We start from the raw sequence: 20,489 nt of genomic DNA, 5'->3' as shown, positions 1-20,489 counted from the left end.
AAATCTTGATATCAAATTCTCATAGGCACAATATGAGAAATGAAAATTAAATGTCAATATTCCTCATAAACATAGATGCAAATATCCTAACACAACGTTGGCAAACTGCATCCATCAGTGACTTAAAAAATACTTTACATACTCAAACCTTTCATTGTTTCCTCTTCCTGCCCTTTGCCTCATTTTCCTTTTCAGTTCAGACTGCTGAAAAAGTTTTTCCGTGATGCTCCCTAGCATCTATTCTCTTTCTCTTATAGAAGTGAGAGACTACATCTCTTTGATTACATTCATATTTTTAAATGTTTTCTCTTATGGAAACACACCAGGAAAATGCAGCTCAGAACCGCAAGCCTGCTATCCATTCTCTATGTCTTTGTCATGTGTTATGTCACAAGTTCTAAAAAACCATCGTATTTTTTCATATACCAACAAGTACAGTACCATCCCTCAGGCCTATTTGTACAGATTTGGGGTATTATCAAGTTGTGACCGGCATTCCCAAACCCTTTTCTCTAGATAGGTAGGAAGACCACCCTAAAATGAAAAAGTATAAAAGATCTCTTCAGGCCTGGGTCAAGAATGCAAATGGAAGACCACATGCCACATAGCTAGATATTTAAAGGTCATAAATATACAAAGCTAACAAACTGTTAAAGGAGATATTTTCTATTCTATCTTGACAAATATACCATTGTAACAACAAAACAGAAAATATCTACCTATTTTAAATTATAGTTGAAACTTGCAAATCATTAAAGATGATGCAATTATTTTGTAAATTTTTTAGTACTCTGTAGATCACCCAATAAAGATTGCATGAGTAATAAAGTACAAGCATTCATAATTCACAAATTTTATGTTTATTAAATAAAAATAGCTTTGTATTCATCCAGCTAAATGGCTATTTATTATCTTATAATCAAGATAACAAAGTGTTTTATTTACATTAATTTTGAATTAGGCAATCTTTCTTGAGTCTCCACTTTTTCAGAATTTTGGTAATTCACTTTTTTTTGGTAGTTTTTGAAAGAGTGGGGCTGGGTGAGGAACCTTGACTCTTCACAATGAACACATTAGTTCCCCCTTATCTGCAGTTTCAGTGACCCAGGGTCAACCACAGTCCAAAAATAGGTTTTTACAGTACAGTAAGGTATCTTGAGAGAGTGAGAGACACCACACTATATATTTTAACACATTTTTTACTTTTTATTTTTTAAATTTTTATTTATTTTAGAGATAGGGTCTCCCTATGTTGCCCAGGCTGGTCTCAAACTTTTGGGCTCCAGCAGTCCTCCCGCCTCAACCTCCCAAAGTGCTAGGATTACAGGGATGAACCACAACTCCTGGCAACTTTTATTATAGTATATTGTTTTAATTGTTCTATTTTATTATTAGTTATTTTTGTAATCTTTTACTGTGCTTGATTTATAAATTAAACTTTATCATAGGTAGGTGAATACAGGAAAAAAATATATTGTATATAGAGTTTGGCACTATCTGCTGTTTTAGGCATCCACTGGGGGTCTTGGGACATATGCCTTGTGGATAAGGGGAACTAGTGTATCTGTTTCTTTGCTTGGTTATCAGTTTTGCAAGTTATGATGTAATACAGTACTGCTTTCTTTGGTAGCTGTTGCTGATTTTGTAAAATTTGTTTTTTAATCACTTTTAAGTTTAAAAAAGAAATATGAGCGGAAAAGTGGATAAAATGTGAAGGCATTTGGTGCCTATGGAGGGATGGTGGTGAGCACTGCTAAGTAGTGATGAGGCAGGGAATGAGAAAGATGGATGCTTCGTAAACGAGTTTCTCTTTAGTCACAGTACTGACCAGATCCAGCTTTAGCTCCACAAGAAATTGAGCACTCTTTTGAAATAGCATAGGTCTGTCTTTGCATATTTTATGAATCTTCATTGGCTATGCTATTAGCCATAAAAGCTTCATTTAGCTACATATTCTATGAATCAGATTTTTATAATATTTGTACCTCAGAAATCAAGCTGGTTGAATCTAATTTTCTATGCTCAGACAAGGCAAAAAAGTACAAAACAATGAAAGAGAATATATCTTTATTTGCATGGTTGCAAATGTGAGTTTAACTTTGCTTCATAATCATCTATGAAATATTTCTGCGCATGGTGAAGACATAAATATCTTAGCTAGGGCTCAGCAGAGAAATTGAAGAAAAATAAAGATATCACCAGAATAGCTATGTGAAGATCGATCAGCAAACTTTAAAGATTTCTGCTTTGACATTGAGCCAACAATGAAAGAAGGAGCAGAAAAAGGAGAAGGAAGAAGAACTCCACTGGACACTCAAAGATATGAATAGCATTTTAGATCAGTGAATAACCAGCAGTGACATTAAACATTGAACTGTCTCTGTTCTGACATGGAAAGTGCCCTGCCGAGTATCCTCACTCTTGTAATAATTGCAGAATTCATAATTGGGAATTTGAGCAATGGATTTATAGTACTGATAAACTACATTGACTGGGTCAGTAAAAGAGAGCTGTCCTCAGTTGATAAACTCCTCATTATCTTGGCAATCTCCAGAATTGGGCTGATCTGGGAAATATTAGTAAGTTGGTTTTTAGCTCTGCATTATCTAGCCATATTTGTGTCTGGAACAGGATTAAGAATTATGATTTTTAGCTGGATAGTTTCTAATCACTTCAGTCTCTGGCTTGCTACAATCCTCAGCATCTTTTATTTGCTCAAAATAGCAAGTTTCTCTAGCCCTGCTTTTCTCTATTTGAAGTGGAGAGTAAACAAAGTGATTCTGATGATACTGCTAGGAAGCTTGGTCTTCTTATTTTTAAATCTGATACAAATAAACATACATATAAAAGACTGGCTGGACCGATATGAAGGAAACACAACTTGGAATTTCAGTATGAGTGACTTTGTAACATTTTCAGTGTCGGTCAAATTCACTATGACTATGTTCAGTCTAACACCATTTACTGTGGCCCTCATCTCTTTTTCCCTGTTAATTTTCTCCCTGCAGAAACATCTCCAGAAAATGCAACTCAATTACAAAGGACACAGAGAGCCCAGGACCAAGGTCCATACAAATGCCTTGAAAATTGTGATCTCATTCCTTTTACTCTATGCTAGTTTCTTTCTATGTATTCTCATATCATGGATTTCTGAGCTGTATCAGAACACAGCGATCTACATGCTTTGTGAGACGATTGGACTCTTCTATCCTTCAAGCCACTCCTTTCTTCTGATTCTAGGAAACCCTAAGTTAAGACAGGCCTTTCTTTTGGTGGCAGCTAAGGTATGGGCTAAACGATGAGAAACTCACAATTTCATAAGCCATTCAGACCACAGATTATTGAATATTGCAGACAGAAACAGGAGTCTACAAGGAGTTTAAAAGATATTTTATGCTTCCCCTGGTTTCTTTTATTGTGAAGGTCACTGTAAATTTTTTAAATTCTTCTCTATAATAGCATCTTACCTAAGAATATTATGTATTTATGACATGTATTTCTACATTATTAGGAATTTGAAACTTATTTGAGGAAATTATTGGCAGATTCTATTGTAAATTAAAAACATATACTACAGCATACTTAGATGTTAATTGTAAATCTACAATCTTTTGTTTGGCGATGGCTCTTCAATTCTAAATCATTCATTGGGATGGGTGATTTAGGTAATTATTTTATTATCTCAAGTACTCCTATTTAAATGGTGAGTTACAGATAACTAGAACAGTTATTTGGAATAGAATTAGGGAAGTTTGGACTTGCCACTATTACTATGCTGATGGGTTGAGAGAATTGTGAGGGTTAAAAAGTTTAATATGAGTAACTGCCACATAAAAAGATAAGGGTTTTTTAGTAATTATATTGTATGTATGTGTACATACATATTTTACATTATGCCTTTTAAAGTAAATATTATTGAGGTATAATTTACATATAATAAAATGCAACATGTTAGTCCACATTTCAGTTAGAGTTTTGACAATGTATATACTTGTGTGACCACAATGTCAGTGCCCTTTGCAGTTTACCCTCTCCTCTCCAGCCCTTTTTTCCAAGCAACTACTTATCTGCTTTTGGTAACAATAAGAGAGTTTTTGATTTCTACAATTTTATGCATCTATATATCTATATATGTAGATATATAGATATATAGATGCCATATACACACACACACACACACACACACACAGTTATAGAGTGTGTATTGTTATATGTGAGGCTTAACTCAGCATAATGTTTTTGAAGTTTTTCTATTTTGTTGTATTAATCAGTAGTTTGCTCCTGAGCAGTATTCCTGAGTAGTGTCGGATATCCCACATTAAAAAATTTCTCTTTCCTGTTAATGAACATTTGAATGGTTTTCAATTATTGGCCATTATAGATAAAACTGGTATCAACATTCATGTATGTCTCTTCTTCTGGATATATGACTTCCTCACTCTTGAGTAAATACCTATGAGTAAAAATGTCAAATCATATGGTAAGTGTACGTTTAACTTAAAAAAACTGCCAGAGTTCTATAGAGTGGTTGCACCATTTCATATTATTGCCAGCAATATACGAGTGTTTCAGTTATTTCACATTCTGGCCAAAAGTTGGTAGGTACTCTGTTTTGTTTTTTATTTTGGCCATTCTAGTCAGAATGTAATGGCATCTCATCATAGTTTTAATTCACATTTTCCTAATGGCTAGTGAGGCTGAACATTTTTTCATGTGCTTTGGGTCATTCATAAAACCTCTTTTTACAAAATGTTTGTTTAAACCTTTTGCCAACTATTTAGCTTGATTCATTGCTTTCTGTTTTTATTACTGAGTTGTTAATGTTCTTTATATAGTCTCTGTATTAGTCCATTTTCATGCTGCTAATAAAGACATACTCAAGACTGGGTAACTTATAAAGAAAAAGAGGTTTAATTGACTCACAGTTCCACATGGCTGGAAAGGCGTCACAATAATGGCAGAGGTGAAAGTCACGTCTTACATGGTGGCAGTCAAGAAAGAATGAGAGCCAAGCGAAAGGGGAAACCCCTTATAAAAACATCAAGTTTCATGAGACTTATTCACTACCATGAGAACAGTATGGGCGAAACCACCCCCATGATTCAATTATCTCCCACTGAGTCCCTCACATAACACATGGGAATTATGGGAGCTACAATTCAAGATGAGATTTGGGTGGGGACACAGCCAGACCATATCAGTCTGAATATAAGTTCTTTATCAGACATATGTTTTATAAATATTTTCTGCCAGCCAGAGGCTTGTCATTTCATTTTCTTTACAGTGTCTTTCAAAGAGAGGGCATTAAAAACTCTTAATGAAGTTCAATAATCAACGATTTTCCTATAAGAAAATTATTTTTAACTTTTTTTGCTTTCAAAATTCAAAGATATTTTATGGATCATTTGGAATAAATATTTGCAATAAGGCACAGTTATCCTTGAGTATAATGACAGAAAGCCTGATTTCATTTTCTCTGCTGTCAGAACAGGTTCTTTGGTGATACCACATGCATTTTTAGTAGCCTGTTTCAATAGTACTACCTACTTGAGCATTCTCATTTTCTCTCTTTTATTTTCTTTTTAGAAAGGACCTCCCAAATGGGTTTGCTTAAAAATTAGGTAAGTGAGAGGAGTAGTATGATCATTTTTATCATTAATTTCTCTGAACTCTCTTGTAGTTTATTTACCCAATAGCATCTTTCAATCTGTCAGGATTTTCACCTCTGCACTCATATGGTCTCCACAAAAAACACTATAATAGTTAAGGACTGAGTCTGGAGTCAGAGGTACAATTCTCAATTCTATCACTTAGTAGTGTTAGTTAAAATTGTGTAGTTCCCATTTATAAGTGAAACTTGCAGTATTTGGTTTTCTGTTTCTGCATTAATTCACTCAGGACAATGGCCTTTAGCTGAATCCATGTTGCTGCAAAGGACATGATTTCATTTTTTTTAATGGCTACATAGTATTCTATGGTCTATATATACCACACTTTTTTGGTCTAATCCATTTTTTTTTTTTTGAGACAGAATCTTACTCTGTTTCTCAGGCTGAAGTGCAGTGACATGATCTCAGCTCACTGCTGCCTCTGCCTCCCAGGTTCAAGCGATTCTTCTGCCTCAGCCTCCCAAGTAGCTGGGATTACTGGCGGGTGCCAGGACACCTGGCTAATTTTTGTATTTTTAGTAGAGACAGAGTTTCACCATGTTGGCCAGGCTGGTCTTGAACTGCTGACCACAGGTGATCTGCCCACCTTGACCTCCCAAAGTGCTGGGATTACAGGCATGAGCCACTGTGCCTGACCTGTAATCCATTGTTGATGGGCATGTAGGTTGATTCCATGCCTTTGCTATTGTGAATACTGTTCCAATGAAATTGTGAGAGTACATGTGTCTTTCTGGTGGAATGATTTATTTTCTTGTGAACAGAGTGAGAGGGCAACAGAGTGAGACTCTGTCTCAAAAAAAGAAATGGATTAGACCAAAAAAGTGTGGCATACATATAGTATACTGAGTAATGGGATGACTAGGTTAAATGGTAGTTTAAGTTCTTTGAGAAATCTTCAAACTGCTTTCTACAGTGGCTGAAGTAATTTGCATACCCACCAACAGGGTACAAGTGTTCCCATTGCTCCACAGCTTCACTAGCATCTGTTTTTTTATTTTTTTAACTTTTTGATAGTAGCCATTCTGACTGGTGTGAGATGGTACCTCTGTGGTTTTGATTTGCATGTCTCTAATGATTAGTGATGTTGAGCCTTTTAAAATATTTGTTGGCTGCTTGTATGTCTTCTTTTGAAAAGTTCCTGTTCATGTCTTTTGCTCATTTTTAAAGGGGTTATGTGTTTTCTGCTTGTTCAATTGTTTTAGTTCCTTATAGATTTGGAATATTAGACCCTTGTTGCATGCATAGTTTGCAAATCTTACATTCTATAGGTTGTCTGTTTAATCTGTTGATAGTTTATACAATGTGTGCAGAAGTTCTTTAGTTTAATTAGGTCCCACTTGTCAATTTTTGTTTTTTGTTGCAATTGCTTTTGGGGACTTAGTCATAAATTATTTCCCAAGGCCAGTGTTTAGAATGGTGTTTCCTAAGTTTTCTTCCAGGATTATTGTAGTGTAAAGTCTTACATTTAAATTTTTGACCCATCCTGAGTTAATTTTTGTATATGGTGAAAGGTAAAAGCTCAGTTTAATTCTTTTGCTTATGGCTAGCCAGATATCCCAGCACCATTTACTGAATAGGGAGTCCTTTCCCCATTCTTTATTTTTGTCAGTTTTGTCAAACATCAGATGCTAGTTGTGTGTCTTTATTTCTGGGTTCTCTATTCTGTTCCATTGGTCTATGTGTCTGTTTTTATAACATTACCATGCTGTTTTGGTTACTGCAGCTTTATAGTGTAGTTTGAAGTCAGGTAATGTGATTCCTCTGGCTTTTTTCTTTTTGCTTAGGATTGCTTTTGCTATTTGGGCTATTTTTTTGGTTTTATATGAATTTTAAAATAGTTTTTTTTTCTAGTTCTGTGCAAAATTACATTGGTAGCTTGATAGGAATAGAGTTGAATCTGTAAATTGCTTTGGGCAGTACAACCATTTTAACAATATTGATTCTTCCTATCCATGAGCATGGAATGCTTTTACATTTGTTTGTGTCATCTATGATTTCTTTCAGCAGTGTTTCACAGTTCTCTTTCACTTCCTTGTTTAGCTGTAGTCCTAGTTTTTTTTTTTTTTTTTTTTTGAGGCTATTGTAAATGGGATTGCATTCTTGATTTGGCTTTCAGCTTGAAGATTTTTAGTGTATAGAAATGCTACTGATATTTGTGCATTGATTTGTATCCTGAAACTTTACAGAAGTCCTTTATCTGTGTCAGGAGCCTTTTGGCATAGCCTTTAGGGGTTTCTATGTATGGATTCACATCAGCAAAGAGATATAGCTTGACTATGGCTTTTTTTTTTCTATTTGGATGCCTTTTTTTTTTCTTGCCTGATTGTCCTGGCTAGGACTTTCAATACTATGTTGAATAGGAGTGATGGGAGTGGGGACACTTTTCTTGTTCCAGTTCTCAAGTGGAATGCTTTCAGTTTTTGCATGTTCAGTGTAATGTTAGCTGTAGTTTTGTCATAGATGGCTCTTATTATTTTGAGGTATGTTCCTTCAATGCCTAATTATTTAAGGGTTTTTTCAAGAGTCCAGAATTTCCTTGTTAGTTTTCTGCCTCAATGATCTGTCTAATCTTCTCAGTGGGGTGTTGAAGTCCCCCAGTATTATTGAGTGGGTATCTAAATCTTTTCATAGGTCTGGAAGTATTTGTTTTATGAATCTGGGTGCTCCAACACTGAGCGCATGTATATTTGGGGCAGTTAAGTCTTCTTGTTGAATTGAACCCTTTATTATTATGTAGTACCTTTCTTTGTCATTTTTTTACTGCTGTTGGTTTAAAATCTGTTTTATCTTATATAGGAATAGTGTTTCTTTCTTTTTTTCTTGTCTATTTGTGTTACAGATCCTTCTACAACCCTTTACTTTGAGAGTGACAGTAACATTACATGTGAGATGGGTTTCTTGAAGACAGCAGACAGATGGCTTTTGTTTTTTATTCAATTTGCCACTCTGTGACTTTTAAGTGAGGGTATTTAGACCATTTACATTCAAGGCTAATATTGCTATGTGAAGTTTTGATTCTATTGTGAAGTTGTTAGCTGGGTGCTTTGTAGTTTCTATTGTGTGGTTTCTTTATAGGGCCTTGGGCTATGTGCTTAGGTGTGCTATTTTGGTAGCAGATTTTCATGTTTAGAACTCCCTTAAGGATCTCTTGTAAGACTGGTCCAGTGGTAATAAATTCCTTTACCCCTTGCTTGTCTATAAAACATTTTATTTCTCCTTCAGTTATAAAGGTTAGTTTGCTGGAATATACAATTATTGATTTGAAAATTTTCTTTCCTTTAAGAATGCTGAAAGTAGGCCTCCAGTCTCTCCTGGCTTGTAAGGTTTCTGCTGAGCTGTATACTTGGCCTTATGGGGTTCCCTTTGTATGTGATCTGATCTTTTTCTCTAGGTGCCTTTAAGGTTTTTTTTCTTTAGTGTAGACCTTGGATAGTCTGGCAACTATATGCTTTGGTGATGTTCATTTCCTATAGTATCAGTCAGGTGTCCTCTTGATTTCTTGTATCTGTATGTCTACCTCTCCAGCAAGATTAGGGAAATTTTCTTAAATTATTTCCTCAAATATGTTTTCTAGGTTATTAACTATTTCTCCTTCTTTCTCAGGAATGCCAGCAGTTTATGAGTTTGGTTGCTTCACATAATCCCATATTGCTCTAAGACTGTATTCATATTTTTAAATTCTTTTTAATTTTTTTTTTCTGGGTTAGTTCAAAAGACCAGTTTTCAAGGTCTGAAACTCTTCTGCTTGTTCCAGTCTATGAGATAAAGCTTTCAACTGTACTTTATAATTCCTTAAGTAAGTTTCTCAATTCCAGAAGCTCTGATTGATTTCTTTGTAGGATGTATATTTCTTTCTTCATTTCCTGGATTGCTTTAGAAATTTCTCTGTGTTCATTTTCAGCCTTGTCTTGCATCTCATTGAGCTTCCTTGCAATCTATACTTTGAATTTTTTATCTGTCATATCTGAGCTTTTGTTTTGGTTGGGGACCATTGCTGGAGAGGTAATGTGCTCCTTTGATGGTGTTGATTTCATTACATTCACTTTTTTCTTGTTCTGTTTCCTCTTCCTCTGGCAATACTGGCACTTCTAATTTTTGTAATTATTTTCATAAGGTAGGATTTTTCTCTTTATTTCCCTATAATATTATTGTTCTTTTTTTCTTTCCCTTTCCATTCCCCCTCCCTCCTTAGGAGGTGTGACTTTAGAGAATTCTGGGTAGGGTCTTTTGCCCAGCTTCTATAGCCCTATGCACTCATAGTTTGCAGGTTTTATATTAGACTGTGCGGTTCAACCTACAAGCCAGTAGATGGCACTTATAGGTAAGAGCCAGTTGTGGACAATGTGATGGTTATATATTTGATCCTTGTTTACTGGAAGAAACTCTCTGTTGCTGCAGATAATGGGCTGACTCATGGAGTACACAGTGGTGTGAACTCCCTGCTCAGCCTTGGGGGTTGTGGGGAGCAAGGTGGGTGGGGCCAGACAAGGCAGGTCCACCTATAGGTCTTCCAATGGCAGACACAAGCACCAACACTGAGGGAGAATCTACTAAGTGGCTACCAAGTGACCAGAGTTCTGTCTAGGGGTGGAGCTAGGTAACCCCCTTGGCTCCAAGTTCTTTGCACAGGGATATTGGAGAAGTTGGCCTAAACTCTTAATGCAGGAGAGTGGGGGCTCTGAATGCCTGGAAATCTGCCTGTTTGTGGAGCAGAACCCACCCCCACCAACCAAGATTTCTGCACAGGGTAGATGGGGTGACTCAGGCTGCTTAACCCAGCAGGCAGGTACTCTGAATGCTTGGATATTTGCCTGGGCATAAAACAGAGAGGGTCAGCCCTGTACATGGATCTCTGAACAGGAAGGGTGAGGCAGCACAGGTTGCCAGTCTGTGTGAGCAGGTGCTTTGAATGCTTGGGTATGCAGTGGAGAGGACCTCCCTGCATCAAAATCTATGCACAGGAAGGGGAGGGGAGGGTAGGCTGCTGAGCCAGGTGAATGGGTCCTTCAAATGTCTAGAGTTCTGCCTGGATGTGGAGCAGAGAGGGCCCCACTGCACCGTGACTTACGTCAAGGAAGGTTAGGTGGTTCAGGGTGCTGAACCATGCTAGCAGGTGCTCCAAAATCCTGAGATCTGCCTAGGCGTGAAGCAGAGAGAGCCTCCCTGTTCCAGGATCTCTGCACAGAAAGGGTGGAGAAGATGAAGCTGCTGAACCAGGTGAATGAGTGATCCAAATGCCCAGATTTCTGCCTAGAGGTGGAGTGGAGGAGAGTCTGCTGCACCACAATCACAAGGGAGCAGGATGGGGTACCCAGCAATGACACACACAGACTAGTTCCAGGTAGCTAAGCTGCCTGGTTGCAAGTCTCATCACATAGGATAAACTGGCTGTAGCAGCTCCCCTCCTGCCCCAGGCCTGTGATGGGGAAGAGCACAATTTCAGTGTTTGCTGCCAAGGTTTTTTTTCCCCACAATTCTGGCCATGGAGGTCCCCACCCTGCTCTAGAGCAGGTGCTCCAATATCTGGCCCTAGACTAAAATGCCTGCACAGCTATGCTGCCGAGTCACCAAAATATGATTGACTTTGTATGCACCTGAATTAAAAATGGTATCCTGCTGTCAGTCCTGGGTCTGAGAAAAGGCCTGAACCTTTTCCCGGTGTCTTTCCCTTACAATGTCTCTAAGCCTCTCTCCAAGTTATCTCCAGGGCTTTGGAGAAACAAGGTACTCTTACTCAGCCTGGGTTGCTCAGATCCCCAGTGGAAAGGTGAGTCACAGAGGGAGGCTCTCTGCCTCTCTCACCTACTGGAGCTTCATTCACTTTTATAACTGGGTGCCATCATGGGGGCTTGTTTGCCCATGTTCCCCTCCCTGGGATCTGTGCGTCCTTATGATTCTGGTAGATTTCCACTTTCCTTCTTGAAATAAAGCTCACAGAGTTAACCTTTATGAGACTTCGTTGAAAAATTTGTGTAGGGTGGTATTTTTTTCTTCTTAAATATGTGATGAAAATAAACATTCAGGTCATCCCTTGCTTTGTGGGAAAGTTTTAAATTAAGAATTCAATTTTTAAAAATAGACACTAAGATTTTCTATTTCTTTGTGTGCCTGATTCAGTAATTTCTTTCAAGGAATTTGTCCATTTTATCTAATTTAATTCACTGAAATAATTTTATAAATATTATTCCCCAATTTCTTGGTCTGTTTGTGTTGCTATAAAGGAATGCCTGAAGCTAAGTAATTTATAAATAAAAGAGGTTTATTTAGCTCATGGTTCTGCAGGCTGTACAAGAAGCATGGCATTAGCATCTGCTTAGTTTCTGCTGAGAGCTTTTGTGCTGGGTCAAACCATGGTGGAGAAGGTCAAAGCAGAAGCGGGCACATGTGAAGAGAGAATAAACCAAAGAGGCACCCTGGCTTTATAACAATTCACTCTCATGAAAAACAACTCATTCCCCCAGAACAAATTCAGTCTTGTGAGAGTGAGAACTCACTCACTACCTTGAAAATGGTACCAAGCCATTCATGAGGGATCCAACCCTATGACTCAAACACTTCTCACTAAGCTCAATCTCCCAACACCACTACTTTGGGGATCAAATCCCAATATGAGTTCTGAAGGGGACAAACAAACCATGTACAAACCGTAGCATTCTGACTTGGTCCCCTGAAAACTCGTGTCCTTCTCACATAAAAAAAAATGTAATCATTCCATCCCAACAATAGTCCCCCAATTCTTAACATGTTGCAGCATCAATTCAAATGTCTGAAGTCCAAAGTCTCATTTGAGACTCAAGTCAAGTTCCTTCCAGCTATGAGCCTGTGAAATGAAAAACAATTTATTTCCTTACAAGATACAGTTGTTGTACAGGCATTGGATAGACATTCTCATTCCAAAAGGGAGAAATCAGCCACAAGAGAAGGGCAGTAGGCACCACACAAGTACAAAACACAGCAGGGCAGGCGTTAAATATTAAAGTTCTAAAATCATCTCTTTTGACTGTATGTGCTGCCTTCTGGGCACATGCCTCTTCCTTCTGTGATTTCACTCTTAGTGGTCTCACTCTCTCATCTCTGCAACAGTCACACTGCTTTCCTTGTTCTTCCTCAGACACACTAGGTACATCCAATGTTAGCACACTGATAATACTGTTCCCTGTGTCTGGAATGTACTTTACCCAGACAAAACATGGATAATTTCTTTACCTACTTTAGGTCTTTGTTCAGACATCACCTTCTCAATGAGTCCTTCCCTAATCACCTTATTTAAAATTTCAACCCCTCTTCTGACATACTTTCTATTTCCCCTCTCTACTTATATTTGCAACTTCTTATAAACTATATTTTATATCTGTATGATATATATTTTATTAGTTATCTGTTTAGAGTTCATCTTTTCAGAATGTCAACTTATTGAGGTCATTTAAAAATAGTTGTATTTAATGCTTCATCCCACCTCCTAGAGGGCTGGAACAAAGAAGATATTCAATAAGACAAAATAACCCTTTTTCAGCATATAATATTTTCCTGAATTTCCCTTTGTTTATTTCAGTTTCAGTTTTGTTTGCATTTCATATTTGCCTATCACAATTAGCCTTTCTTTTAGTCATGCAGTTTTCTTTGTGAATTTACCTAGGTTGTATCTTTTGGTGGGCTGTCCAACTCATTCATTTCTTTGACTCCTCTTAGGCCTATATTATACCTACATTGTTTTTGAATGTCACTAGATTTTGGACTAGCTACTTTGGGAGGGAAATGCAGCAGTTGCATTACACAAAGAACATGACTAATTGGCCTTTCCTGGTTTGACCTCATCAGAATTAAGATTAAGTTCAGCTCAACGTATGAAAAATTATGGAAAATTTATACAAGTTCCCCTTACACTGAGGAAAATAAAGATGCTATGGATACCTTTATTTGGGATAGAAGAGAAAAAGAGACATGGAAATTAGAAATAACAAAATATTGATACCATTCATATGCTACATAATTCTATTCTGATGCTTTATTGCTGCATAATAAAATCACCCAGAAACTTCATGGTGTAAAATAACAGCCATTTTATTGTTCTTGTTGATATGGTTTGAATTTCTGTCCTCGCCCAAATCTCATATTGAATTGTAACCCCCAATGTTGGAGGTGGGGCCTGGTGGGAGGTGATTGGATTATGGGGGGCAGTTTCTAATGGTTTAACACCATCCCCCTTGGTGGTGGTGTGGCAATAGTGAGTGAGTGAGTTATCACAATATTTGGTTGTTTAAAAGTGTATGGCACCTCCTCCATCTTTCTCTTCCTCCTGCTCCAACCATGTGAAGATGTATCTGATTCCCCGTTGCCTTCCGCCATCATTATACATTTCCTGAGGCCTCCCCAAAAACAGATGCTCCCATGCTTCCTGTACAGCCTGTGAAGCCATGAGCCAATTAAACCTCTTTTCTTTATAAATTACCCAGTTTCAGGTGTTTCTTTATAGCAATGCGAGAATAGACTAATTCACTTAAAGATTCTGTAGGTTAGGGTTTTGTTCAAGGCATAGCAGGGATGGCTTCTTTTTGTTCCAGAATGTCTAAGCCTTTAGCCAGAAAGTTATGAACAATTGGGGGCAATTCAAGTGACTAGGGGCTGAACTTATCTAAGGCGGAGCTGAGAAGTACATAGAAATGTCAATGATAGGCAATGATAGAAATATCCTCTATGTATGTTGGCTATAAAATAGTCAATAGTCACATGTGGCTAGTGAGCATTTGAAACATGGTTAGTAATACTGAGGCTCTGTACTTTTAATCTTATTTAATTTTTATTAATGTGAATTTAAAAAGCCATGTGTGACATGTGGCTAGTATCTACCATATCAGACAGGTCAAATATCGTTTTCTTGGCTCATAGGTTTAGTACCTCCAGTAAAAGGACTTAAAAGCTGGGCTCATGTGGGACGATGAGCCAGAGGGCCTGCACATGGCCTCTGCATGTGGTTTGGACATTGTGACCTCAGAGTAGATGGACTACTTACATGTGGCTTAGGACTCCAAGAGTAAATATTGCAGTGATTAAGAAAAAACTGCATGGCTTTTTATGATTTAGCTTCAGAATTATTATACCATTTTTATTAGTTGAATTAGTCACAAACCATTCTAGATTTAAGGACAGAGTACACAGACTCCTAAGATATCAATAGAAGAAGTGCCAAAGTATGTATCGTATGTTTCAAAACTTGCATACTGTCTCTCTCTCTTTTTTTTTTGAGACGGATCTCACTCTGTCACCCAGGCTGGAGTGCAGTAGTGTGATCTCGGCTCACTGCAACCTCTGCCTCCTGGGTTCAAGCGATTCTCCTGCCTCAGCCTCCTGAGTAACTGGGATTACAGGAGCATGCCACCGCGCCCAGCTAATTTTTGTATTTTTAGTAGAGACAGGGTTTCACCATGTTGGCCAGGCTGGTCTCGAACTCCTGACCTCAGGTGATCCACCTGCCTTGGCCTTCCAAAGTGCTGGGATTACAGGCGTGAGCCACCGCGCCCGGCTTAAAACTTCCATACTCTCTAAAAGATTTGTTATTATATCAGAGAGCAGTTTTCTCCATTTTCTTAAACTGCATATTTTATAAATAATCTGCATTAGTGAGGTTGATAATGAAGAAATATGCTGATCATAAACTCTAAATATATACTGCATTTTTCTATATGGGGGCTTAGAGTTTCTAGCCCAGGGTGGTAGATGAATCAAAGGGATACATCATACAAATGAATAACTTTTAAGCAAAAGATGGCATTGTAAAACTATAAAGGAGAATCTACTTCAATTTTGCATGTTAACAAATGAGGGTTCAAATTTGAATGCAGAACTTTCCATGTAAAATACAACCAGAGTCAATAGTAGCAGGGAATATAATATTTGCCTTGAAACTCACTAGCTGATACCCTCAAGGGAAAAAAATTTGTATATTTTACAATTTAGTTGAAATCTAATTTTAGAGCACACCTTGGATCTCTCTAGACTCCACCAATGGCCATCAATAAAACAGAAAGAAGTCACTCCTTTGGATACATAAATCTATAACAGTGCAGCTAGAATCAATCAGCCAATGGTGTATTGAAGGCAGAGATTCACTATGTAGAGGCATGTCAAGCATTTGGGAGACACTGTTTATAATAATTCCTGTTGTGTAATTCATAATGGGGACTGTGGGAAATTGATTCATTGTATTGGTTAATATCATTGACTGAATCAGGAACTGAAAGGTCTCCCTGATTGATTTTATTCTCAACTGCTTGGCCATCTCCAGGATATGTTTCCTGTAGATAACAATTTTAGCTATCTCTTTCAATATATGCTATGAGAAAATGCCTGATTCTAAGAATCTTGCAGTAAGTTTTGACATTCTCTGGACAGGATCCAGCTATTTCTGCCTGTCCTGTACCACCTGCCTCAGTGCCTTCTGTTTCCTCAAGGTAGCCAACTTCTCCAACCCCATTTTCCTCTGAATGAAACGGAAAATTCACAAGGTTCTTCTCTTTATTGTACTAGAGGCAATGATCTCTTTCTGCACAACTTCCATTTTGAAGGAAATAGTAATTAATAGTTTAATCCAAGAACGGGTAACAATAAAAGGCAACTTGACATTTAATTATATGGATACCATGCATGATTTCACTTCTCTGTTTCTCCTTCAGATGATGTTCATCCTTCCTTTTGTGGAAACACTGGCTTCCATTCTTCTCTTAATCCTCTCCTTATGGAGCCACACCAGGCAGATGAAGCTACATGGTATTTATTCCAGGGATCCCAGCACAGAAGCCCATGTAAGACCTATAAAAGCTATAATTTCATTTCTACTCCTATTTATTGTGCATCATTTCATCAGTATCATACTAACATTGGCCTGTCCTCTTCTAAACTTCATTGTGGCAAGGACTTTTAGTAGTGTGCTGGTATTTTTCCATCCATCTGGCCATTCATTTCTTCTAATTTTACGGGACAGCAAACTGAAGCAAGCTTCTCTCTGTGTCCTGAAGAAGATGAAGTATGCCAAAAAGGACATAATCTCTCATTTTTATAAACATGCCTGATATGACTGATGATATTCTGAGAAAGAAAAAAAAGGAAGAAGAAGAACAGGAGGGCTACACATTTGTGTCTTTCACCTACCTCTTATTTTCTCATTATGTTCTATGATACATTGAGCATTATTGAAAATACTTGCTGATTTAAATTAAGCAGAACAGATTGCTACCTTGTTTGCACCATATATGGAGATTATGTATTTAATAGTAAAATTCTAATATATTGAAAATGCATTTTACATTAGGCACTGTGAACAGTATAATAGGTTACTCTATCTTTAAATTTTATTAATATGTTGCATAAGCATTAGAATAGAATAGAAATACATCAAGAATTATAATATCTATGTATGTGTATAGAGTGTATATAAAATCAGATTTACATGTATAAACACATAGGGATTTAGTTCCTATCCTAAAAATGATGATCAATTGATAATTTAAAACTAGGAAGGAAAACTCAAATGAAAATAGTTAGTAGAGTCTGCAGCTTAGTGAAAACTTTGAGGATATGAAACAAAGTCAATTGAAATGCACATCACTAAGAGTTATTTCCAAATATAAGCCATATTCTATTAATATTTTCAGTCATTTTCAGTTAAAAACACTAAGCAACCTTGACCATCAAAAATGTTACAATCTTGACCATCTACAACAGACTTGGAATCTAGAATCTGAATCTTTGGAGTAACAATAAAATTTTGCTCAATTGGTTAACTGTGTAAGGAAGGCAAGGACCCATATTAAAAAATCAGTAAGATTTTAAGTAAGCAAAATTGGAGGACTGATGCTGGCATCTAGTGTAGAGTTACCAGGTTTAGTAAATAAAAATATAGAAAGCCAAGATGATAGTAACAAATACAGGATCTCATTTGATGAAAGTCACTGTGTAAAGAAAGAAAAATAAATAAAGGTTTGAAAAGAAAAACAAATCAGGGATAACCAGTCAGTTTACAGAATTGAATTTAATAAGAACATCTCCTCTTAAAATTGTAATGAGAAAGCATGTAAAAATAGCAGGTTAAATAAAAGAACACAATCGCAAGTTTAAGGTAAACAGTAATAAATACTTAAAATGAAATAATTGGAAGCAGATTTTGAAGAACAATTATGTTCTTTCTAAGAAATGAAAGAACATATTGCAAGCAAATAATATAGTTTTCAGCAGTAAAGTCAAAAGACAAATTTTCAACATTGCAGAAAGTATTTTAAAAAGTCAATTATATAGTAATCGATAGAACAAAAAGTAACCCTAGAAAAATAACCTGGACATTGCAGGCCTAAAATGAAATTTTAAATGTGTGAACAAAATTAAAATATCCAGAGAATAGACTATGAGATTTCCATGTGCAAAGGATTAAATCCCTTTAGGACAGTGGTTCTCCACACAGGGCAATTTTGCCCCCTAGGGGACATTTAATAATGCCTGGAGACATTTCAGTTAAAATTGGAGGGATGCTGCTGGCATCTATTGTAATGTTAACAGTTAAGCAAATAAAAATATATGAGGCCTAGTTAAATTTACACTTCAGACAAAAAAAAAAACAAGAAGAATAAATTTATAAATAAGTATTACTTGTGATAACCATAATATAAGTTTACATCATAATGTAAGTGTGCTATGGAGGACCAATTACAGACCTGCAGCACTGATAATTGGATACACAGACAAAGACAATTATTTGCTGCTTATTTGAAATTCAAATTGAACTGGAACACCCTGTATTTTACCTGGTAACTGTACGAGGACAAGGATGCTGCTCAATATCTCACAATGCACATGACAGCCCCTCACAACAGAATTATCCAGCATAAAATGTAAATTGTTCTGAAGTTAAAAATCATGCTCTATGAAGATGTAATAATGAAAAACACAAATTCCATAATAGCAATTAGGACTGAAAAAATAAATCAGTTATTGATACAAGATTTCACATACTCCAGCTGCCTTCCTTATCTCTGAAATGTCCAACTTACCATACTTAGGCTCTGATTTCTGTACATACATCCCCAGTTCACACTTGCTTCCAAGCAGGCCTTACTTTGAGACAGGAACGATTTGGGCTGCTTTAGTCCTTCACCAATTGCTGATTAATGAGCTGTGATGGCTTCCAGTTAAAATAATTTGTGGGTGAAAAATTCACAAAATATAGTTCACTTTTAAAAATTAGAGTATAGACATTCTCAAAGCTGTGTTCTTGTTTATAGGGTACTGTGAATTCCTAAGCCCCATAATTCTATAGATAACTTGTTTATGGCAGTCTTCTATTTACCTCCATAACAATTTTAGATTTTACTTCTTTTTCTTCCTCCTATCATGATATGGGATATTCTGATAATGATTTTCGCAATTTTGCTAAGTGATAATCACAGACTTAATTTAAATCATAAAATGACATACCCTTATGAAATAAGATTATTCACTTTCCTTTCAATCCTTTCTAACTGTTCCAGTGCTCTCAAACGGTAGCGTCATCCCTGATGTCACAGTTCTCCTCCTGTCCCCCTTACCTCTGGACTCATCTCTTAATCAAAAATAAAAACAAATTGTATGCAAAAGAAAGAAACATTTTTTTAAAAAGTTACTTCTGATGAACTTAGTTCTGTCCACGAAGAAAATAGATATATTCAGAATACTCTACAATCTTTGGTAACTGTGTAACCTTGATCTTGGGGAAGGATGTTGGGAAAAAAATTCTGTGTGAATGTGTTGCACTTCTGCATGGTCTAGCTCTTATCTTGTGAGCAAACAGTACGTTTGATGAGCAAACAGAAGGGCCTCAACTAGGATCAGGTGAGCAAGGTACGCAGGGTGCAAAGTTTGAGGAGTCACTTGGTTTTAGGGCCCTGCAACCTATTGAATGCCTTTTTACATTTTGTGCCCTAGGAGTCTCGTTCACTTTGCCCAAGACCAGGTCATGGCAAAGAGCCTTTGGATTTAGAAATAGGGTATCCCTCTTGGTCAGAAGGCAGATTTGTTTAAAGATAAAGACTCTTCTTCTTCTCTTCTTCTTCTTCTTCTCTCCAGAGATATTTGCTTACATTCCAGTGTAAACCTTCTTCCTCAGAAGGGAAGATGGACAGGTTACTCACAGTGATCAAAGTTTTTAAGACCAGAGTTTCCTAATTTTGAGATTTCTCTTTTGATAGACACCACTACATGCGCATGTAACATCAGGTTCTAATCTTATCCCTGTGAGGGGACTGAAGCTTGAAGAAACAGTATGATGATGTTCCTCTGGCTACTGCTAGTACTTCGGTGAATAATAAACCATCCTGTGTCTTCTGCAAGTATAACAAGTGACAAGCTAAGTTGTTAGCTTATAATAATTTTGGCAACAAGGATGGAACACAGCGCAAAGACCTGGTCTTCTGAGGAGAAAGTGAAGGATCCTACAAGCTGATTAATAGGATTTGCTGAAAGTCCATGGGAACTGGTAGCTAACTGTTGACTAAAATGTTTGTAATTGGTAAATAAATATTCTTCTATTATGTTGCTCATTAAAGAGGAGGATTGGTAAGTGGGTGAAAACTGAGTACCACTGTTAGAACTGAAACAGACTTCCAAATGACACTTTTAGATTTTGCTCTCTTCTCCAGATCACATTAGGTGGACAGATTAAAGATCTCCCAAAGTTGTTACAGGCCTTTGGTGGAAAGGTGAAAAGATTAAGGATCTCCCAAAGTTGTTACACTCAGATGCTTATTCAGTTAACCATTGAGCAGTGGCAATAATGCTTAGTTGAAAGTAAATGTGTCT

General features: G+C 36.9%; 1 protein-coding gene across 1 annotated transcript; it reads left to right on the top strand.

The window, feature by feature from the left end:
• The first annotated feature begins 621 nt into the window (after nucleotides 1-621).
• Nucleotides 622-20,235, top strand: TAS2R13 (taste 2 receptor member 13). The gene is made up of 2 exons (XM_063672433.1): nucleotides 622-5,621; nucleotides 16,340-20,235. The coding sequence occupies exon 1, from the start codon at nucleotides 2,391-2,393 to the stop codon at nucleotides 3,300-3,302; it is 912 nt and encodes a 303-aa protein (XP_063528503.1). The 5' UTR covers nucleotides 622-2,390; the 3' UTR covers nucleotides 3,303-5,621; nucleotides 16,340-20,235.
• The last annotated feature ends 254 nt before the right edge of the window (nucleotides 20,236-20,489 follow it).

This window comes from Pongo pygmaeus, chromosome 10, assembly GCF_028885625.2.
Source record: "Pongo pygmaeus isolate AG05252 chromosome 10, NHGRI_mPonPyg2-v2.0_pri, whole genome shotgun sequence".
Lineage (NCBI taxonomy): Eukaryota > Metazoa > Chordata > Mammalia > Primates > Hominidae > Pongo > Pongo pygmaeus.
Note: the sequence above shows the minus strand (reverse complement) of the source record. Positions and strands in the feature narration are given on the sequence as shown.